Consider the following 15306-nt stretch of genomic DNA (forward strand, 5'->3'; position numbering starts at 1 on the left):
CTTCGAACTTCTTCCGATACGCGTCTGTTTGTGGGCATTTCAACGGTTCCAAGGTGTCATCCCAACCAGGTTCGTTGTTCCGGATCGCTTCCCGGTAGCGATCCTCAAGTAGCATTCGCTCCTCTACTGGGATGCTGCCGTAATTCCTTGCGCTTATCAAGTTGCGGAAGACGTCCAGGTTCCCACGTTTGGCTTCCGAGATCCCAACGAGTGAAACAATATGTGGGTCCTCCAGCTTGTGAATGCATGTATAGCACGGGAATTTCTTATCAACCTTTTTGTTATTCCGTAAACAGTCCGGACACTTTGGATTATAGCCCGTAGACCGATCGATATCTGCCGTCGTTCCTGGACGTTTAGAAGTGGCTTGACCTTTTTGTGCCATTTTTCCGCTTCAATCTGCAATTATAAAACAATCCATCATAGTAACCTTTCCACGTTAATCCTTTTCATTCCTATCCGTTATCAAGGCTTTTCTATCATTTTTACGCCTATTCTGCTACTGAGCTGAGACTTTCCTAGCTCCTGCTGCCTCTTTCTATCACTGTAACGTGGTGACCTTTCTCACGTTATCAGCACTCTCTGACTACTGTGACCTTTTCTATTAGTCTTATCCCTGTTCAAGTTAAACTCTTCACATTCCATTCCCGTAACACTTTCTCTTTCGTTTTTGTACTGTTTAATGCTTTTTCTGTAATATGCAGGGTTCATTACTCGCTGCATATTACACTCGTCTCGTTCACTCGGACTCCTTCGCCGGTGGTTTATACGGCTTGAAGTCAATTCGGCCATCTGGATTAATGTGAAGCACTTCGTCTGCGATCAAGGCTTCGACGGCATTCTTAATCCATTCTTTATCACTTTCAATGTTCAGCTCTCCCAATTCGTAATTGACGACCATGAAGTTCGAAAGGTCATTCCATGACGCTCCATTGGTACCACCGATGGCGTCCAAAGCCACGTCTGTAATGGCTATCTTCCAGGCCTCCAGTTCCATTTTCAGTCTGGGTGTTCGTTCCTGACCCTGTTTCGGAAGGTAGTAGACGACTTTGTTGTCCTTGTTGTATTTACATCCCAACTTTCCTTCCTTTTATGCTCGTTTCAGGGCTCGTTCAGTCATGTTGAGTGACGACCTTCCGTTCGTATTTATTGCCACTTGTCTTTTCAGGTCTGTACCAAGCATTTCTTTTTCTCGAATGATCTGGAGCGCAGCCTGGACTTCGTTCCATGTACGATTATTCACGTCCAATGCTGGTCCTAGCGTGTAATCTGTAGCCTCCTTTCTTGGCGTGCCGCTACTCTTCTGAGAGGATGCCGAATCCGTTGGGTCAGTTGTCGCCGTTTCGTCAATCCTCAGCTTTGCCAATGATCCTGATGATGACCCCGCCAATTTCGGTTCTGCTGTCTTCTTTTCCTTTTGTGGCAAAGTCTCATGACCTCCCACTTCACCTGCTGACTTCGATCGCTCTTTCTCAAAGACTTCCTTTAGTGGTATGAACAATGATTTCTGAAACACCTGGCGCGCAGAGGCCGCTTCTGCTTCTGCCGCTGCTTTGTCCATCGGGAGCATGACCTTTTCTTTCTCCCGCTTTTCTCCCGAAGTCTCGTGACCTTTCGGTTGAACTTCTGCGGCGGTTCCAGATGTCTTTCGACCTTTTGACTGTTCGTCTTTTTCTGTCACAGTTCCAGAAGGAGCCGTTACTGTAGTATCGTCATCGCTTCCCGATTCCGAGTCCATTGGTCCTTTTGTCCTCGACGCTTTCGGGGCTTGTGATTTCAGCCTCGCCGCTTCTTCTTCAGCCGTTTTCTGTGCAATCTGATCCAATATCGGAGTTGACGGGTCTCCGCTCAATGGAACTGTGACCTTTTCCGTATCCTGACTGTCAGACATATGACAGTGGATCTGTCTTTCCGGTGGTATCAAACCAACTCTCGTGTATCGGATTGGATGTCCTTTATTTGCGTTTGTTGTAGCAAGGACATTCTGTTTAATCAGTCTCGGCAGTACACGCTTGTAGCCGGCAAGAATGTTAACATGTTCACGGTTCACGCTGTGAGCATATTTGCCGGGCGAAAATGCTTGTGAGCATTTTTGACGGGCGAAAATGCTCACGAATGATATCATGCACGTAATGTGTTAATTTTTCCTTCATTCCATTTTGAACCAACTTCTGCACGACAAATCGAAATGTTACGCACCCGAACTTTAAAACTGCAGCAACATAACGCGGTTTTGTGTTTTGATCCAGGTGGCGCTACATCCGGTAAAATATTCACTGCCCAGCTTTTAAGCAATAAGTAATGGGAATACTGTATGTTTTTGAATAATAATAATTTTCTCACCCAGTGATTTTTCGAGCAGAACAGGAAAGATTACGAAAATTAATGTTTATTGATCAGATTCTTTATTGCATTAATGAGCACAGATGCCAGGCGGAGATGCTAACGTTTGCTACTGTGTGGTAATCGGATAGTGCTGATGTGAGCCGCCGTTGCAAGCAGATCAGAGGCACTTGTCACTCTGCGTGGCTGTACGCTAGCCAGTCTGCTATATGCTCGTGAACATGGGTGCCGGGCGGGGATGTTCACGTTTGTGAGCACGCGTGCCGGGCGGGTATGCTCACATTTTCTGGCCATGAAAATGAATCTACAAAATTTGATTACCTATATAAACGTTTTATAAAGAAGCAAATAACCCAGTTTCAAATGAAAATTCTCCGTACTGGTACTCACAGTTAAATGGAGCGAAAATAAAAACTGACTAAAAAAAGTATTTGATTGATTGATTAAAAAAAGGAATTAACGTATCGCTCGCTTTCTTTTGTCGTAATTATCTCATGACGCAAAGAATAACACGCACTCGCGAACTGATAATGTATGGAAATTTTCACTTCGTTTGGCTGCCGAATCCAAACATAAAACAAAAAAGTCTTTTGGTGGATTCGAAAACAAAAGTTGAAGTACATGTACTGTATTTACACGATATAAGGGACAGAGAAATCCCCAGGACCGCCCGCACTAGTTGTCGGTTCCTTTGATGTCAAATGTCAAAGATGTCGTTCCCTTAATATCGTGTAAATACAGTACGCGCAACGCTCTCAAAACATAGTTTGTAAATAAATAAAGATGATAATAATGCAATATAAAAATCTACAAAGTGTCCACAAAGTAGTCTTTCCTAACTTACGATTTATCTGTGGCTAATAAAATGATTTAACAAGCAAGATAGAGCAGTATGAAAAGGGAACAAACTGCTCTCTGATATGTGCACTACCGTACAACACAAGACGGGATATTTCTTGCTGCTGATTTGGAACGACAATGAAACAAATTTCGTGCATTGACATGTTAGGCAATATTTGCTGTTTTAACTATTTAACAACATGTTTGGTGATGTATCCATCCATGATCCATACTGAAGTATACAAATTCTTCATCACATATTTTGTCAACACTATGCACCGCACAGTGTGCCGTAACTGGATACCGTTACCAATTTTCGCTCTTTTATACATTTCAAAAGCGCTGATTTATTATTAATGCATTGCGGTCATGAGCATGGGTGCCGGGCAGGGATGCTCATGTTTTGTGAACATGGGTGCCCGGCGGGCCGGCGCCCATGTTAACGAGCGCAGTTCCGACTACAGTCTCTACATACATGCCGGCTACCAGACAGATTACAAAATTAATAAAGTTCGAAAGCTGTAAAAAAGCAAGCATCAAGGTAGAATAGGTATAAACAACCAACAGATGCAAGTACAGAGTGTAACAAGCTGGATGTTGGAATAGGGGCAAAACAGGTTTACTTGGTGTATGTTTATTTGGGCACCTGTACATCGCGCGGCTGCGGTGCACCAAAGCAGATGCCGAAAATTGTCAGTGGGTAAACTCGATCAGCAGAGTGACTGGTACTTTCAGTCGAAACTAAAACGCCTAACTTTGGAAAACTAAAACGTTATGTATACAGTACTGTGTTCCTACTGATACTACAATATGTACAGATATTCATTGCCGCCTATTTATACTCTTACACCTTCCACAACGCTTTTTGCTTTTTTTTTAGATACTGTAATGTGAGCGGAGTAGCGGCTCACGCTCACGTATAGCGACAAAATCTTTCAAATGATTTCAACGTGTTGCGCCGTGGTGCAGTGGTGCTGCCTACGCGGATCTAACGACGTAGCCGCGGTTCGATTCCCCCCGCCATCGGCGCCTTTTTCAGCCATTTCTCGGTTTCCAGTGGATAGCGCCCTGCTTTTTTTGTAGTATCAAAAATTTGTGATTAAGGAAAATTTCTTGTGGGCATTCTGAAGGGAAAAATTTCACGAGTGTAGTCAAATGTGGTATGTACGAATGTTTCTTTGAAATGACAAAAATATTTATTTTCCTATTGGAAAAATTTGTTACTGAGCTTGTTTTGTTGTTTTTGTCATTTTTCTTAAGTTATTGTACAATCAATTAAACCCAAATACGCTTAATCCAATGAAAGAGCGATTTATTCAGAGGAGCTACCATGCAGTTACAGTAAGCATCCATAATCGACGATTCAACATCCTTGGTTTTTGATTCAAAAAATGAATATCCCCGCCGGCATAAATACGCATGAACACAACGCTAAGTTGCTGACTGTTTACGAGTATTATTAAGACACGCGCAGTGCTCGAGAGAATCAGCCTTAATAGAGAATTAGCGCTTCTTATCAGCTTTCAATAAGAGCAATTTATATTACCGTTCATTTCGGCGATTACCATACAGCTACAGACGTGAACATCCCGCCCGGCACGCGTGCTCACAAACGTGAACATCCCCGCCCGGCACCCATGTTCACGATCGTAATACGAGACGCCTGCACGCAGAGTCTGCATTGCAGACATGGAGAGTACTGTAGCTGCCTACGAGATCGTTTGATGTTAGCGCCTTAGCGGTGTCCGGTTACTGCAGTCTTACAACGTGAGCATCCCTGCCCGGCGTCCATGCTTACAAATACGATTTTATACAACGTGAAAACGTGGGAAATGCTTACAAAGGTCACAAAAATTATGTATGTTATCCATCCGTTTTCCGAAGTACAAACAAGCAACAACTCCTTTATGCGTTGTACAATAGTGTTCAACTGCAGAGATATGAGTGCAGTGCGTTCTGTATACTTCCGCTTTGCGCTGTACTGCATAGTGTATACTGCATACTGCATACTGCATAGCATACTGCATACTGTACTGCATACTGCATAGCACAGAGTAATATGAAAGAACGGAAAGAAATTAGGGTAGTACTTTGTGGAAAGGTTTTACGAAGTTGAGATAACGAGAAATGGTCTTTCACGCGTATCTTCAATAATTTAAGCTGTTGCATCCTCGAGAGCACTTTTTTGCATTGTTGAATGTGATTAATTTGTGACGAAATTTATGTGAATGTTGCTCTACGTGACGTATGTGTTCTGTTCCACCAGGATTTAATTTCCATGCTCCGTACGTAATGCAGCCCGTTTACGAATTACCTGCACAGTAATAAAAATTTTTGGAAGCCAAATGATTTACGTACTAAACAAACCGCGCGCGCAACTTTCGTTGCTCACTGTCATAATTATTGAACAAATAAAAATTACTTTTTTAGAATAGTTAAACCCTTAGCCATTTGCAGAAATAAAGTTTTTAGTTTTCTTTTTGTGAGTTTAATGCCACTGATAAATACATGCAGTCTAGAGAGATGTATCTGATTAAAATCCTCGTAATTTTCTAAAACATTTACTGATACTGTAATTTTAAATTTATGTTTCGCCATAAGTCGAACGCTTGTACTTTCAGCAGCAGAAATTCATATCTGTAAACATTTCTAAGTTATGGTGCCATTTTGCTGGAAAAATCTGCACATGACCTGCATAATCTCATTCGTGAGCATTTTCGCCCGGCAAATATGCTCACAGCGTGAACCGTGAACATGTTAACATTCTTGCCGGCTACACACGCTCAGTTGCCGTATCGATTTCTTTTATCATTCCATTTCCATCGTTCCAAACTGCGTTGATGTATTGGCTGATCCGGTGACTCGTTGACCCTAACGCGCTTGTCATCCCTGCGATTGCCCTTTCTACTCGCATTGGGACGGCTTCGTTCGGAGTTGTCAGCGCTTTATCCGAACTAGCTGGTCTGAACAACTTGGCCTCATACGAAAAACTCGGGTGCTTCTGTATAAGTTTTCCTGCGTTCCGCGCGAATTCCAATACGACGTCGAACTTTCGTTTAGTGAAGCTACGACGTTGTTTCTTCAAATATGTCTTCAGGCCCGCTTTGAATTTGGATGTCACCGATGCTGTTCTTATTCGTGTGAAATTTTTCTCAGCTCCGTTATACGCGTTGATGATTTCATTGACCGTGGTCAAATTATCATCATCTGGACCATCAAATTCTTCATCCGAGGTGAAGTCCAGTTCGCTCTCTCCATCCGGTTCAGTATAATTAACCAGCGCCAATGCATCGATTTTCGTAATTGTCTTGCCCTTTCCTTTGGTTCTAACGGGTTCGCTCTTTGCTTTTTTCCCTTTATCCAAAGCCTCCGCTAGACTTCTTGGTTCAGTAGTCCTTGATCGTGTCGTTTTCGAATCCGTATGTGACCTCGCACTAACCGTCGAAGTGCTTGGAAGGCTCACTTCCGATGCCTCCGATTAACGCGACGTCTCCCGTTTCGCTTTTTCACGAATCTGTTTGTCCTTGCGCTCCTTTGGCGTAGATGCGGAAATGACAATGGGGACGACTTGTTTCACCGCTATGACCTTTCCTTTGGTTTTTGGAGAGTCAGGCTCATTGACCTTTGATTTTGATGTAGCTGATTGGATGACCTTCTTTGAAGTTGTAGGTGTCGATGACCTCTCTTCAACTTCGCCAACTGATTCGTCCAGTATTTCGACATCATGGGACGACGGTTTATCCTTCTTTTCTCTCTCCGTCCTCTTCTTCCCGGTGCTTGTGCTATCGCTTTCGTCACCGCTCTTTTTCTTCTTATCTTCTTCCTCCTTTCGTTTCTTCTTATCTTCCTCTTCCCTTCGTTTCTTGAGAAACTCGCCTTTCTTAACCTTTTCGCGGTTCATAGCTTCTTCCAATTTAGGCGCTTTCCTCTGTTTAGCGACTCTCAAGGGCTTTTTATGTTTGTCGACCATTTCCTCATCTGAGTCTACTTCTTCTTCAGCTGAGTCCTCATCTTCCGACTCTGGTTCAGCGTCGCCAGGTGCATTACAATGGGCACAGTTTGGTTCATCACACTGAAGGTGATCATGACTTCCTTGGGCAATCTCGAGTACTCTTTGTAACGAACGTCTGGCCCCTCCTGTTTCAGTTACGTTTGTCGATGTGCCCTGGGCTTCTTCCGTTTCTTCGGCTCCGCCTTCTTGTGCCGGGGGCTGAATTTCCAAGTGCGCTGTCTCTTTCGTCTGTCCCGGTGAGGCGACCTCCCACAAAGGGTTTTTCTTAGCATCGTAAAACACCGTTTTATACGATCCGTCTTCCATTCGTCTTGTGAGTCGGAAATGCGCTTCGTCGATCTCCGCTCGGTGCCTCATCATGCTGATCAATGTGCTCGCTTGGACTACCGAGTCTTCCCGTTCACTTTCAGGTATTAGATTCCATAACTGCTCAATCGCTGCCTGATTCGCATTTCGGGCGCTCTCTTCTGATACATCCCATGGAGCATATGGGATCGGGTCTCCTGTTATTGGGTCGACTATCACTGCAGTTATAGTTTCCACTACTTCTCCATTACCAGCGAAAAGTCTGAGGGTGAACTTTCTGCTCGTCGCCTCTGTATATCTGAGGACCGACTCATAATCATCTGACGATCGTTTCTTCGGGTCTGGATCCGCCGTCGGCTTTGAGCGAGTTCTCTCTTTGGTCAACAATTTGCCGTCTGTTGTGTATGTATATGCCAAGTGGTCGTCATTTGTGCCCACTTTGATGCGGATCCATGCATCTTCTTCGTTCGCAACTTTAGATACCACGTGCTTCATCATCTGAATAAGAACTCTTGGGTTATGACGTTCTTCCGGAGGAACAAATTGTAGCGCCTCGTTGACTACCGTTTTTGATTCCCCCCCAATGGCATCCTTAACTGACCTATCCGCGAACGGATTATACGAGTCGATCTCTTTATTCGTTTTCTTATCGACTATACGCGCCGTGACCTTATATTCTTTATGGTCTGTCCCAGTGTATTTGGCCGTAAAACTTCTACACTTCGGGAATCGAATCTGACCTTCTGTTAAGCCGGCGTGGGTGGCGCACTCTTTCTACCCACTGGGACTGGGCCTTGGGGCTTAGCAGGCTCAGCTGGTGTTGCTTTACCTGACGTGGCCTTCTTCGTTCGCTGCCCTTTCTTGTCAGTTTCTTTTGGGCTTATCGTTGGTGACCTTACTCTTTTTCCACTCTTCGTGGCTCCGCTAGACGGTTCTGTAACCGAACTAGTGCGTCCACGTACTGATCCTGCGGTCGAGCTGGCCCGTGACCTTTCTGCTCGTTCAGTTAATTCGGCGTCGATCTTCCTCTTCGTTGCCAAAAGGTGCTCATCCGTCATTTCATCGACCGGGGCGTCCTTTTCAGCTACGGGTTTGGGTGGTCCCGCGACGCTGGTAGTCGGCGTCTGTCTTGTCTCTGGGAGCACCTTGAGATATCTAAGAATCTTTTCGACAGTTTCCGGCCACTTTCTACCTTTTATTGTCGGATGATATTGCCACATCGATGCAACTTGGATTGCGTATTCCTTACGCTTTGCTTCAACCTGCTTCGTCTTATCTTTCATGGCAATGTGGCATGGTTTGATAACAGCTTCCAAGCTGATTAACTTCCCATACCATGCGTGTTTGTCTTCAACTCGCATGTGGATTCTGTAAAGGTCACGGCATTTCCGATTGAAGTCGCGAATGGCTTCTAAATCGGTTTCCGTCAGTTTTTCCTTTTTATCCACTATTAAATTCAGGTTTGGGTCATCGTCTCTCAAGTCCAAAGGAAGCTTCGGTGCGTATTCATGTATTGAGGGTTCGCCTGGGGGCGTAAGCCGTAAACCATCTGGTCCAGTCTGTTCCAAGTTGGGACCCAGTGACGGTAAAATGCCTCTCGGTCGCCTTCCTCCTCTGTGTGGCGAATTACGATGAGGGCGCTGCGCTCCAAGTTGCTGCGGTGTTCTCATGCGAGGCGTTCCTATGTCCGACAATGACAAGCCTCCCGTCTCCGGAAAAGGCGGTAATATCGGAGATGACCTTTGTGACTGTACCGGAGTCGCTAGCATTCCGCCGAATCCTCCGTGTCCCGTAAATCGACTCGGTGTAGTCTGTTGTGGTGGCGGCATCAACATTCTTGCCGGTCCCATTATCACCTGCGATGATCCCGGTGGAGTATACGATCCCGGATACGGTTGATAGGGAGCGCCCGTTGCTTGTCCCGAATACTGGGTTCCGGCAGGTGAGCCGTGGTGCACCCAGTTAACCGTGTCCTGATAATTCGTCTGCTGTCCTGGATCGTGATACACGTAATACCCTGTGCCGCTGTAGTAACCTCCTTGAACTGTTCCCGGTTCATTCTGAGCCGTTCCCACTGACGACATCGATCCTTCACCATATGTGGTGTCATAGCCGTATTCACCTTCCATTCTTATAAGTGTCGATGCTTTTAATGGGTTTCCAATACTTTCCGAATCAGAATTATCCGAGTTTTGCCGTTCCAGTCTTTCCATTAACTGTGCTTACCTTCTATAAAAATGAAACAATAAAGGTTAACTTTTTGCACAGTGGTGACCTTTCTTTTTGCCTTCCCAACTCCTATTTTTAATCTAATGTGACCCCTTATTTATGTCCATGTGGTTATTTGTTCTCGCGTCCTTTAGTTATCCGATCAAGAAGTTCCTTCTCGGCTGCATCCTCAGGTTCGCCTTTTTGGGTCAGTAGTTCCGTAGGAGTTGGTTTCTTTTTCTTCTGCTTGACCTTTCGCTCATTGATTGCTTTCGCTATATCAGGGCCCAATTGTTCAGCTTTTGATTTGACCGCCTCTATTTCCTCTTCTCTCTTTCTTATGAGATCATTCTCATTGCCGGTAGCAGTGCGTGGTTCGAAAAAATTCGAATCGCGCTCTGATATCTCAGCGCCAGTTCGCCGTTTCGAAAGGTCATCCTTATCTCCGGTAGCAGTGCGTGGTTCGAAAAAGGATTGTTGCAAGTCCTTTTCGGAAGTATGCTCTGGTACTTTGGAGCCTAGTTCGGTCTCTTTTTCCAGTGACCTTTCTGCCAAGTTTCCAGCTTCTGCGTTCAGCTTAATTGTAACTGCCGTCTCGAAGTCCTTATCTTCTTCCCTTTTTCTTCCTCTCTTCTTATTTGGTTTCTCTCCGTCTTGGTGACCTTTGGTCTCTTCATTAACTTCATGTAGCAGAGGTGGTTCGAAAAAAGACTCTTTTTGGAGGGTATGCTCTGCTACCTGCTCTTTCTCGTCTGGTAAGGGCGGGTGCCATGGTTTCAGCCGATCGATCGAGACGACCTTTAAGTCTGCTTCTTTCTTCGGGTTCTGCTCAATGACCTCCGCTTCGTTTGCTCGCGGGAAGCTGAGAATCTTCCACCCTTTATCGTATTTTGACTTAAAGTCCGATTGAGTTTCTTTCTTCCCCTGTTTCGTATCCTTTGGTAATCGTATCAATACGAAATCTCCCACTTTGAAGTTCGGTTCCGACTTCTTCTTGTAGTAAATCTCCGCATTCTTCTCATAAGCGTCTTTAATGTTGCATTTCGTCACTTCTTCGGCAAAGGTCAAGTTCTTTTTCATGGTCTCCACCCATTCGTCTGGAGTCCCATAATCGTCGGGTATATTCGTTTTCGTAACCACATCTTCCGGCATTGTCATTTCTTTGCCGTGTAGCATATAGTATGCTGAATATCCCGTTGTGTCGTGTAGGACTCTGTTCATCGCCGAAATAACGTATGGGAGGTACTTGTTAAACTTTCTTTCATTTCCCGCTTTCAGGTATTGCGCCAAGCCATCCGCAATTGTCTGCATCTGCCTTTCAACTTGGCCTTGACCTTCTGGGTGATATGCGGTTCCGAATGTGTGTTTAATCTTAAACACATTGGTGACCTTTGCCAATACTTCAGCTGTAAAGTGTCGTCCGCGATCCGTATGCAGGATGTGCGGTGCTCCGTGTACCAATATCACGTGCTTCACGAACACTTTAGCGAATTCTTTAGCCGTTGCTGTTTTCATCGGTACCGCGATCACGTATTTCGTCAGTTGGTCGATAAATACCGCTATGTACTTGTATCCACGTTTCTTCGTCGGTAACAACGGTCCTTTCAGATCAGCGTACACCCGGAAGAACGGATGTCCGACCTTTATATCTTGCAATTTACCGGGTGGGCATTTCCTCGGTGTTTTGCGGAACTGGCAACCTTGGCACGCAAGAATGTAATTCTTCACGTCGGTGCTCATTCTGTCCCAGTAATATCGTAGTCGGATTGCAGACAATGTCTTTTCAAATCCCAGATGTCCTGCCGCTTTCTCGTCGTGCAATGCGTGGATAATCGCTCTTCGCATCGACAACGGTACGACATATGACCTTTCAAGTTTCCCATTCTTATCTTTTACTCAGTACAATATGCCGTTCCACAACTGGTAATGTACTTCGATTTTCGATCTTGTTTTCGCGTCTGGTAGACGTTCCAATTCGTCTATAATCATCGCCAGATGAGGATCTTTTAACTGTTTATTCCGTAGCTGCAGATTCGAGTCATCCTCTTCTTCCTCGTCACCTTGCAGGTTAACAATGCGGACTGTCGCCGTGCTGAGTTCATTCCAATCTTTGATGACCTTGCAGCGTGGTAACGGTTTGTACCTCTTTTTCGTCTGTTTTGGGAATCTCAAGAACTTGATCGGACATTCGTTCAACGCTTGTGCCACATTATCCGTTTCCCAAAGGTCATCTCTGTTCTCCGCTCTATCATTAAGTCCCGTGACCTTTCCATTCTGCATTTTAGATTCCGCGTCAAGTCCGGTGACCTTTAAGTCACTGACAGTGGGCAACCAGCTTTTCACTCGGTTCACTTTCGCTTCGTTTTCAGCCGACTCATTCGCCGTAACTGAAGTGACCTTTAATCGTCTCTCTCTCTGTTCGATCATTTGTAGGAACAGCTGTCAAATTTCAATTGCTGGTTCTTTCGTGTCAAATTCCTTCTTGTAGTCCTCGAAATTTGGAATCTCATCAAATTCCTCCTCTTGGCACGTTGGCCCTTCGATCGGCGCTCTCGATAACGCGTCCGCATTGTCACAGTACTTTCCCGGTTTGTATTCAGTTTTAAACTGATGACCTTGTAATGCCATTGCCCATCGTGTCAAACGCGGGTTCATTCCCACTTTATTCGTTTCTGACCTCAGCAAGTTCGTCAGCGCCTGATGATCCGTCCTTACGGTGAATTCTGCGTAATCGATATACGGCTTAAATTTCCTGACAGCGAACACTACTGCCAGACATTCCCATTCCGTTACACCGTAATTTTTCTCCGCTCCATGTAGGACACGACTGGCGTACGCGATCGGATGTCCATCTTGTGACAGTACGGCTCCGATTCCTTCTTTGCTCGCGTCGCATTCAATGACGGTCGGTTTTGCGGGGTCAAACTTTGCCAGTACTGGACCTTCACACAACAACTTCTTCAAAGTATTGAACTCTTCTTCATGTACTGCAGTCCAGTCCTTTTTCACGTGTTTATCTTGTCTCAGCAACTCATACAAGTGGCAAGTCTTCTGTGCGTATCCCATTATGAATTTGCGGTAATAATTCGCTGATCCCAGGAATGACCTTAATTGTCTTTCTGTTTGAGGCCGTTTGAATTTGGAGACCGCGGTGACCTTTTCGGGGTCCATTCTGATTCCATCTTCACTGAGTATGTGACCCAGAAATCCCATTTGTCTCATTCCGAATTCGCATTTCGTTGGTTTTATTGTGAATCCCGCTTCGACCAGGCTCATTAAAACGTTTCTTAAATTCTGCATGAAGATCGCCCAAGTCTTTCCGGCGAAAATTACGTCGTCAATGTACCCGAAAACGCAACCCTTTCTTTTCGCTTTCGAAAGTACTTTATCCATACACAGCTGGAATGTTGCTGGTCCGTTGCATACGCCAAATGGCATCCTTTTGAATCGATACATTCCATCTTGCGTAACGAAGGTCGTCTTATTGATTGACGCTGGATCCATTGGGATCTGCCAGAATCCACTTTGTAGATCCATTTTTCCGTAATATTTGTTGCCTGCGCACGCATCGAGCAACTCATCTGGGTTCGGTAGCGGATAATTGTTCTTTCTCGTTAACTTGTTAAGCATGATGTAGTTGACGCAAAATCTTGTTCCCATCGTTCCGTCGCCATTTTTCTTCACTGCCAGCACGACTGGGAAACTCCACTCGGCGTCTGACGGTTCAATTACATCTTGTGCCAACATCTCTTCAATATGTTTCGTTATGAACTCACGGCCTGTCCAACTCGTTCTGGCCGGGTTACACTTAACTGGCTTTGCATCTCCCGTATCAATTACGTGAGTGACCCCTCTTACATCTCCATACGGTTTCTTTGATGTGGGTAGGACCTTCCAGAATTCCCAGAACGCGTTATACACGTCGTTTTTCTGTTCTTGGGTAAGGTCAGGTCCCAATTTCAAGTTTCCGATTATCTTCTTCAGTTCAGCTTTCGTTGTATCGTCCACCTCAGGGTCTTCGAGTACGTTCTTAACTGTCCCTGCGTTGACCTTTACATTTTCCATGTGTTCATATGGTTCAACGTATCCGAGAAGCTGGTTTTTCTTCACGACCCGGTATTTGCTGCTATGATTCGCAATGACGATTTCAAAATATTTTCCTCTGTGGTCCGTCACTCCTGCCAACGGTTGCACTTCAGTTTCCACTTGTGGGACCGGTGTAAACATCAACTTATTTTGGGCCGGTGCATATTTTCCCATCTTGACCTTGACCCGTGTGCAGTTTGACGGTTTCAATTTGATTCTTTGATCACTGTAGACTTTAATCACGTCTTTCGACATTCTGGCTTTCTCCACTTTCAATCTTCTGACTTTAATATCCTTTTCTTTCTCTTCATCCACTTAGTCGTCTTCATCCAAATCCAGTAAGTCCTCTTGTTCTGAAAGGTCACTTACACCTGAATCTTCCAAAGTTGTTGAGTTATCACTTGAACTCGTGCACTCTGAATCTGAGTTACTGCTCTCATATTCTTGTACAGTAGCTTGACCTTTGTTAGCTTTTTAAAGTGGGCGTTCGTCAACTCCTTCGTTTTCTGATGAAAGGTCACTTTCGTTTTCTCGCGAATCGCTAAGTTTTTTCACTTTTGAATTTTTGAGCAGGGGTTTGTCCCCTTCTTTTGCCTTTCGCCCATTTCGTGCAGCGACTCTCAGGTGACTCCTTGCTACCCGGACTCTCGTTTGTGACCTCTTGATTGATCGGAGTTTGACGTTTCGTCCGACTTCGACTTTTCCCGTTCATCAATTTCTTCAAGGCTCGTTAATGGATTTTCGGTCAACTCGACCGGCGGACATTCCTCACCGTTATCGAGTGACCTTTCCCCGTTTTTTGCCTCAGTTGCTGGGTTTTGCTGTTCATTCGATATTCGTTCAACTTCTTCTTTAAACTTCTTCCACATTTCACCTCTGTCCGTTAACATCTGTGCAATGTCGAATGCCGACTTTGAACTTTCTTCCGTTTCGTTCGATCCTCCTTCAACTATCTCAACTGGTTCCTCCTTCTGTGTTTCTTTTGCTGTCCCCTTATCCACTTCATCCTGTTGAACTGTTTCGTAACCTCTAGGTCGTTTAGGACCAACAAAGATGCAGTTTGCCATCAATTCTTCGGTGACCCAGACATCACCTGGAATCGTTTCATACATGCACCATGTGTCGCCACCTCGTTCTGGGTAATCCACTCCATCCGGATCTGGTGCAAAGGTCACCTTTTTCTTTTGTATCAAACCTGGTAACCTTCTTTTCCGGGTAACTTTGTGGTAAACCACACATTATGTGGTGTGTTGGCGGTGTGGAGTGTATAACATGCCAGCGTTGTGTAACGCTGGCATGTATTCCGCCTCGGGCGCATGCAACGCGCACCGAGCGGCGTCTTTATAAATCTTGTTCGTGCAATGTTCATATAGAGAGTGAGAGAGAGTATAATTAAATACAGTTATGGTGCCGGCTTTGTGCGATTATGCTGTATAGTAGGCCGTTGTCCTACATTGGTAGCGAGATCGTGGTTTTGTAACGATCTTTTACACGGCAAAGTTTTTTTTATA

General features: G+C 45.0%; 1 protein-coding gene across 1 annotated transcript; it reads right to left on the reverse strand.

The window, feature by feature from the left end:
* Positions 1-5686: 5686 nt before the first annotated feature.
* On the reverse strand, positions 5687-8038 carry LOC129586058 (transcriptional regulator ATRX homolog). Its single transcript, XM_055479050.1, has one exon. It carries the CDS (start codon positions 7997-7999, stop codon positions 6662-6664), a length of 1338 nt encoding a protein of 445 aa, XP_055335025.1. The 5' UTR covers positions 8000-8038; the 3' UTR covers positions 5687-6661.
* Between the last annotated feature and the right edge of the window lie 7268 nt (positions 8039-15306).

Source organism: Paramacrobiotus metropolitanus, unplaced genomic scaffold, assembly GCF_019649055.1.
Source record: "Paramacrobiotus metropolitanus isolate TYO unplaced genomic scaffold, Prichtersi_v1.0 Parri_scaffold0000019, whole genome shotgun sequence".
Lineage (NCBI taxonomy): Eukaryota > Metazoa > Tardigrada > Eutardigrada > Parachela > Macrobiotidae > Paramacrobiotus > Paramacrobiotus metropolitanus.

What these genes read in the sequence shown, in the direction of transcription:
- LOC129586058 (XM_055479050.1), bottom strand. Translation starts at nt 7,999, where the DNA reads ATGATGAAGCACGTGGTATCTAAAGTTGCGAACGAAGAAGATGCATGG.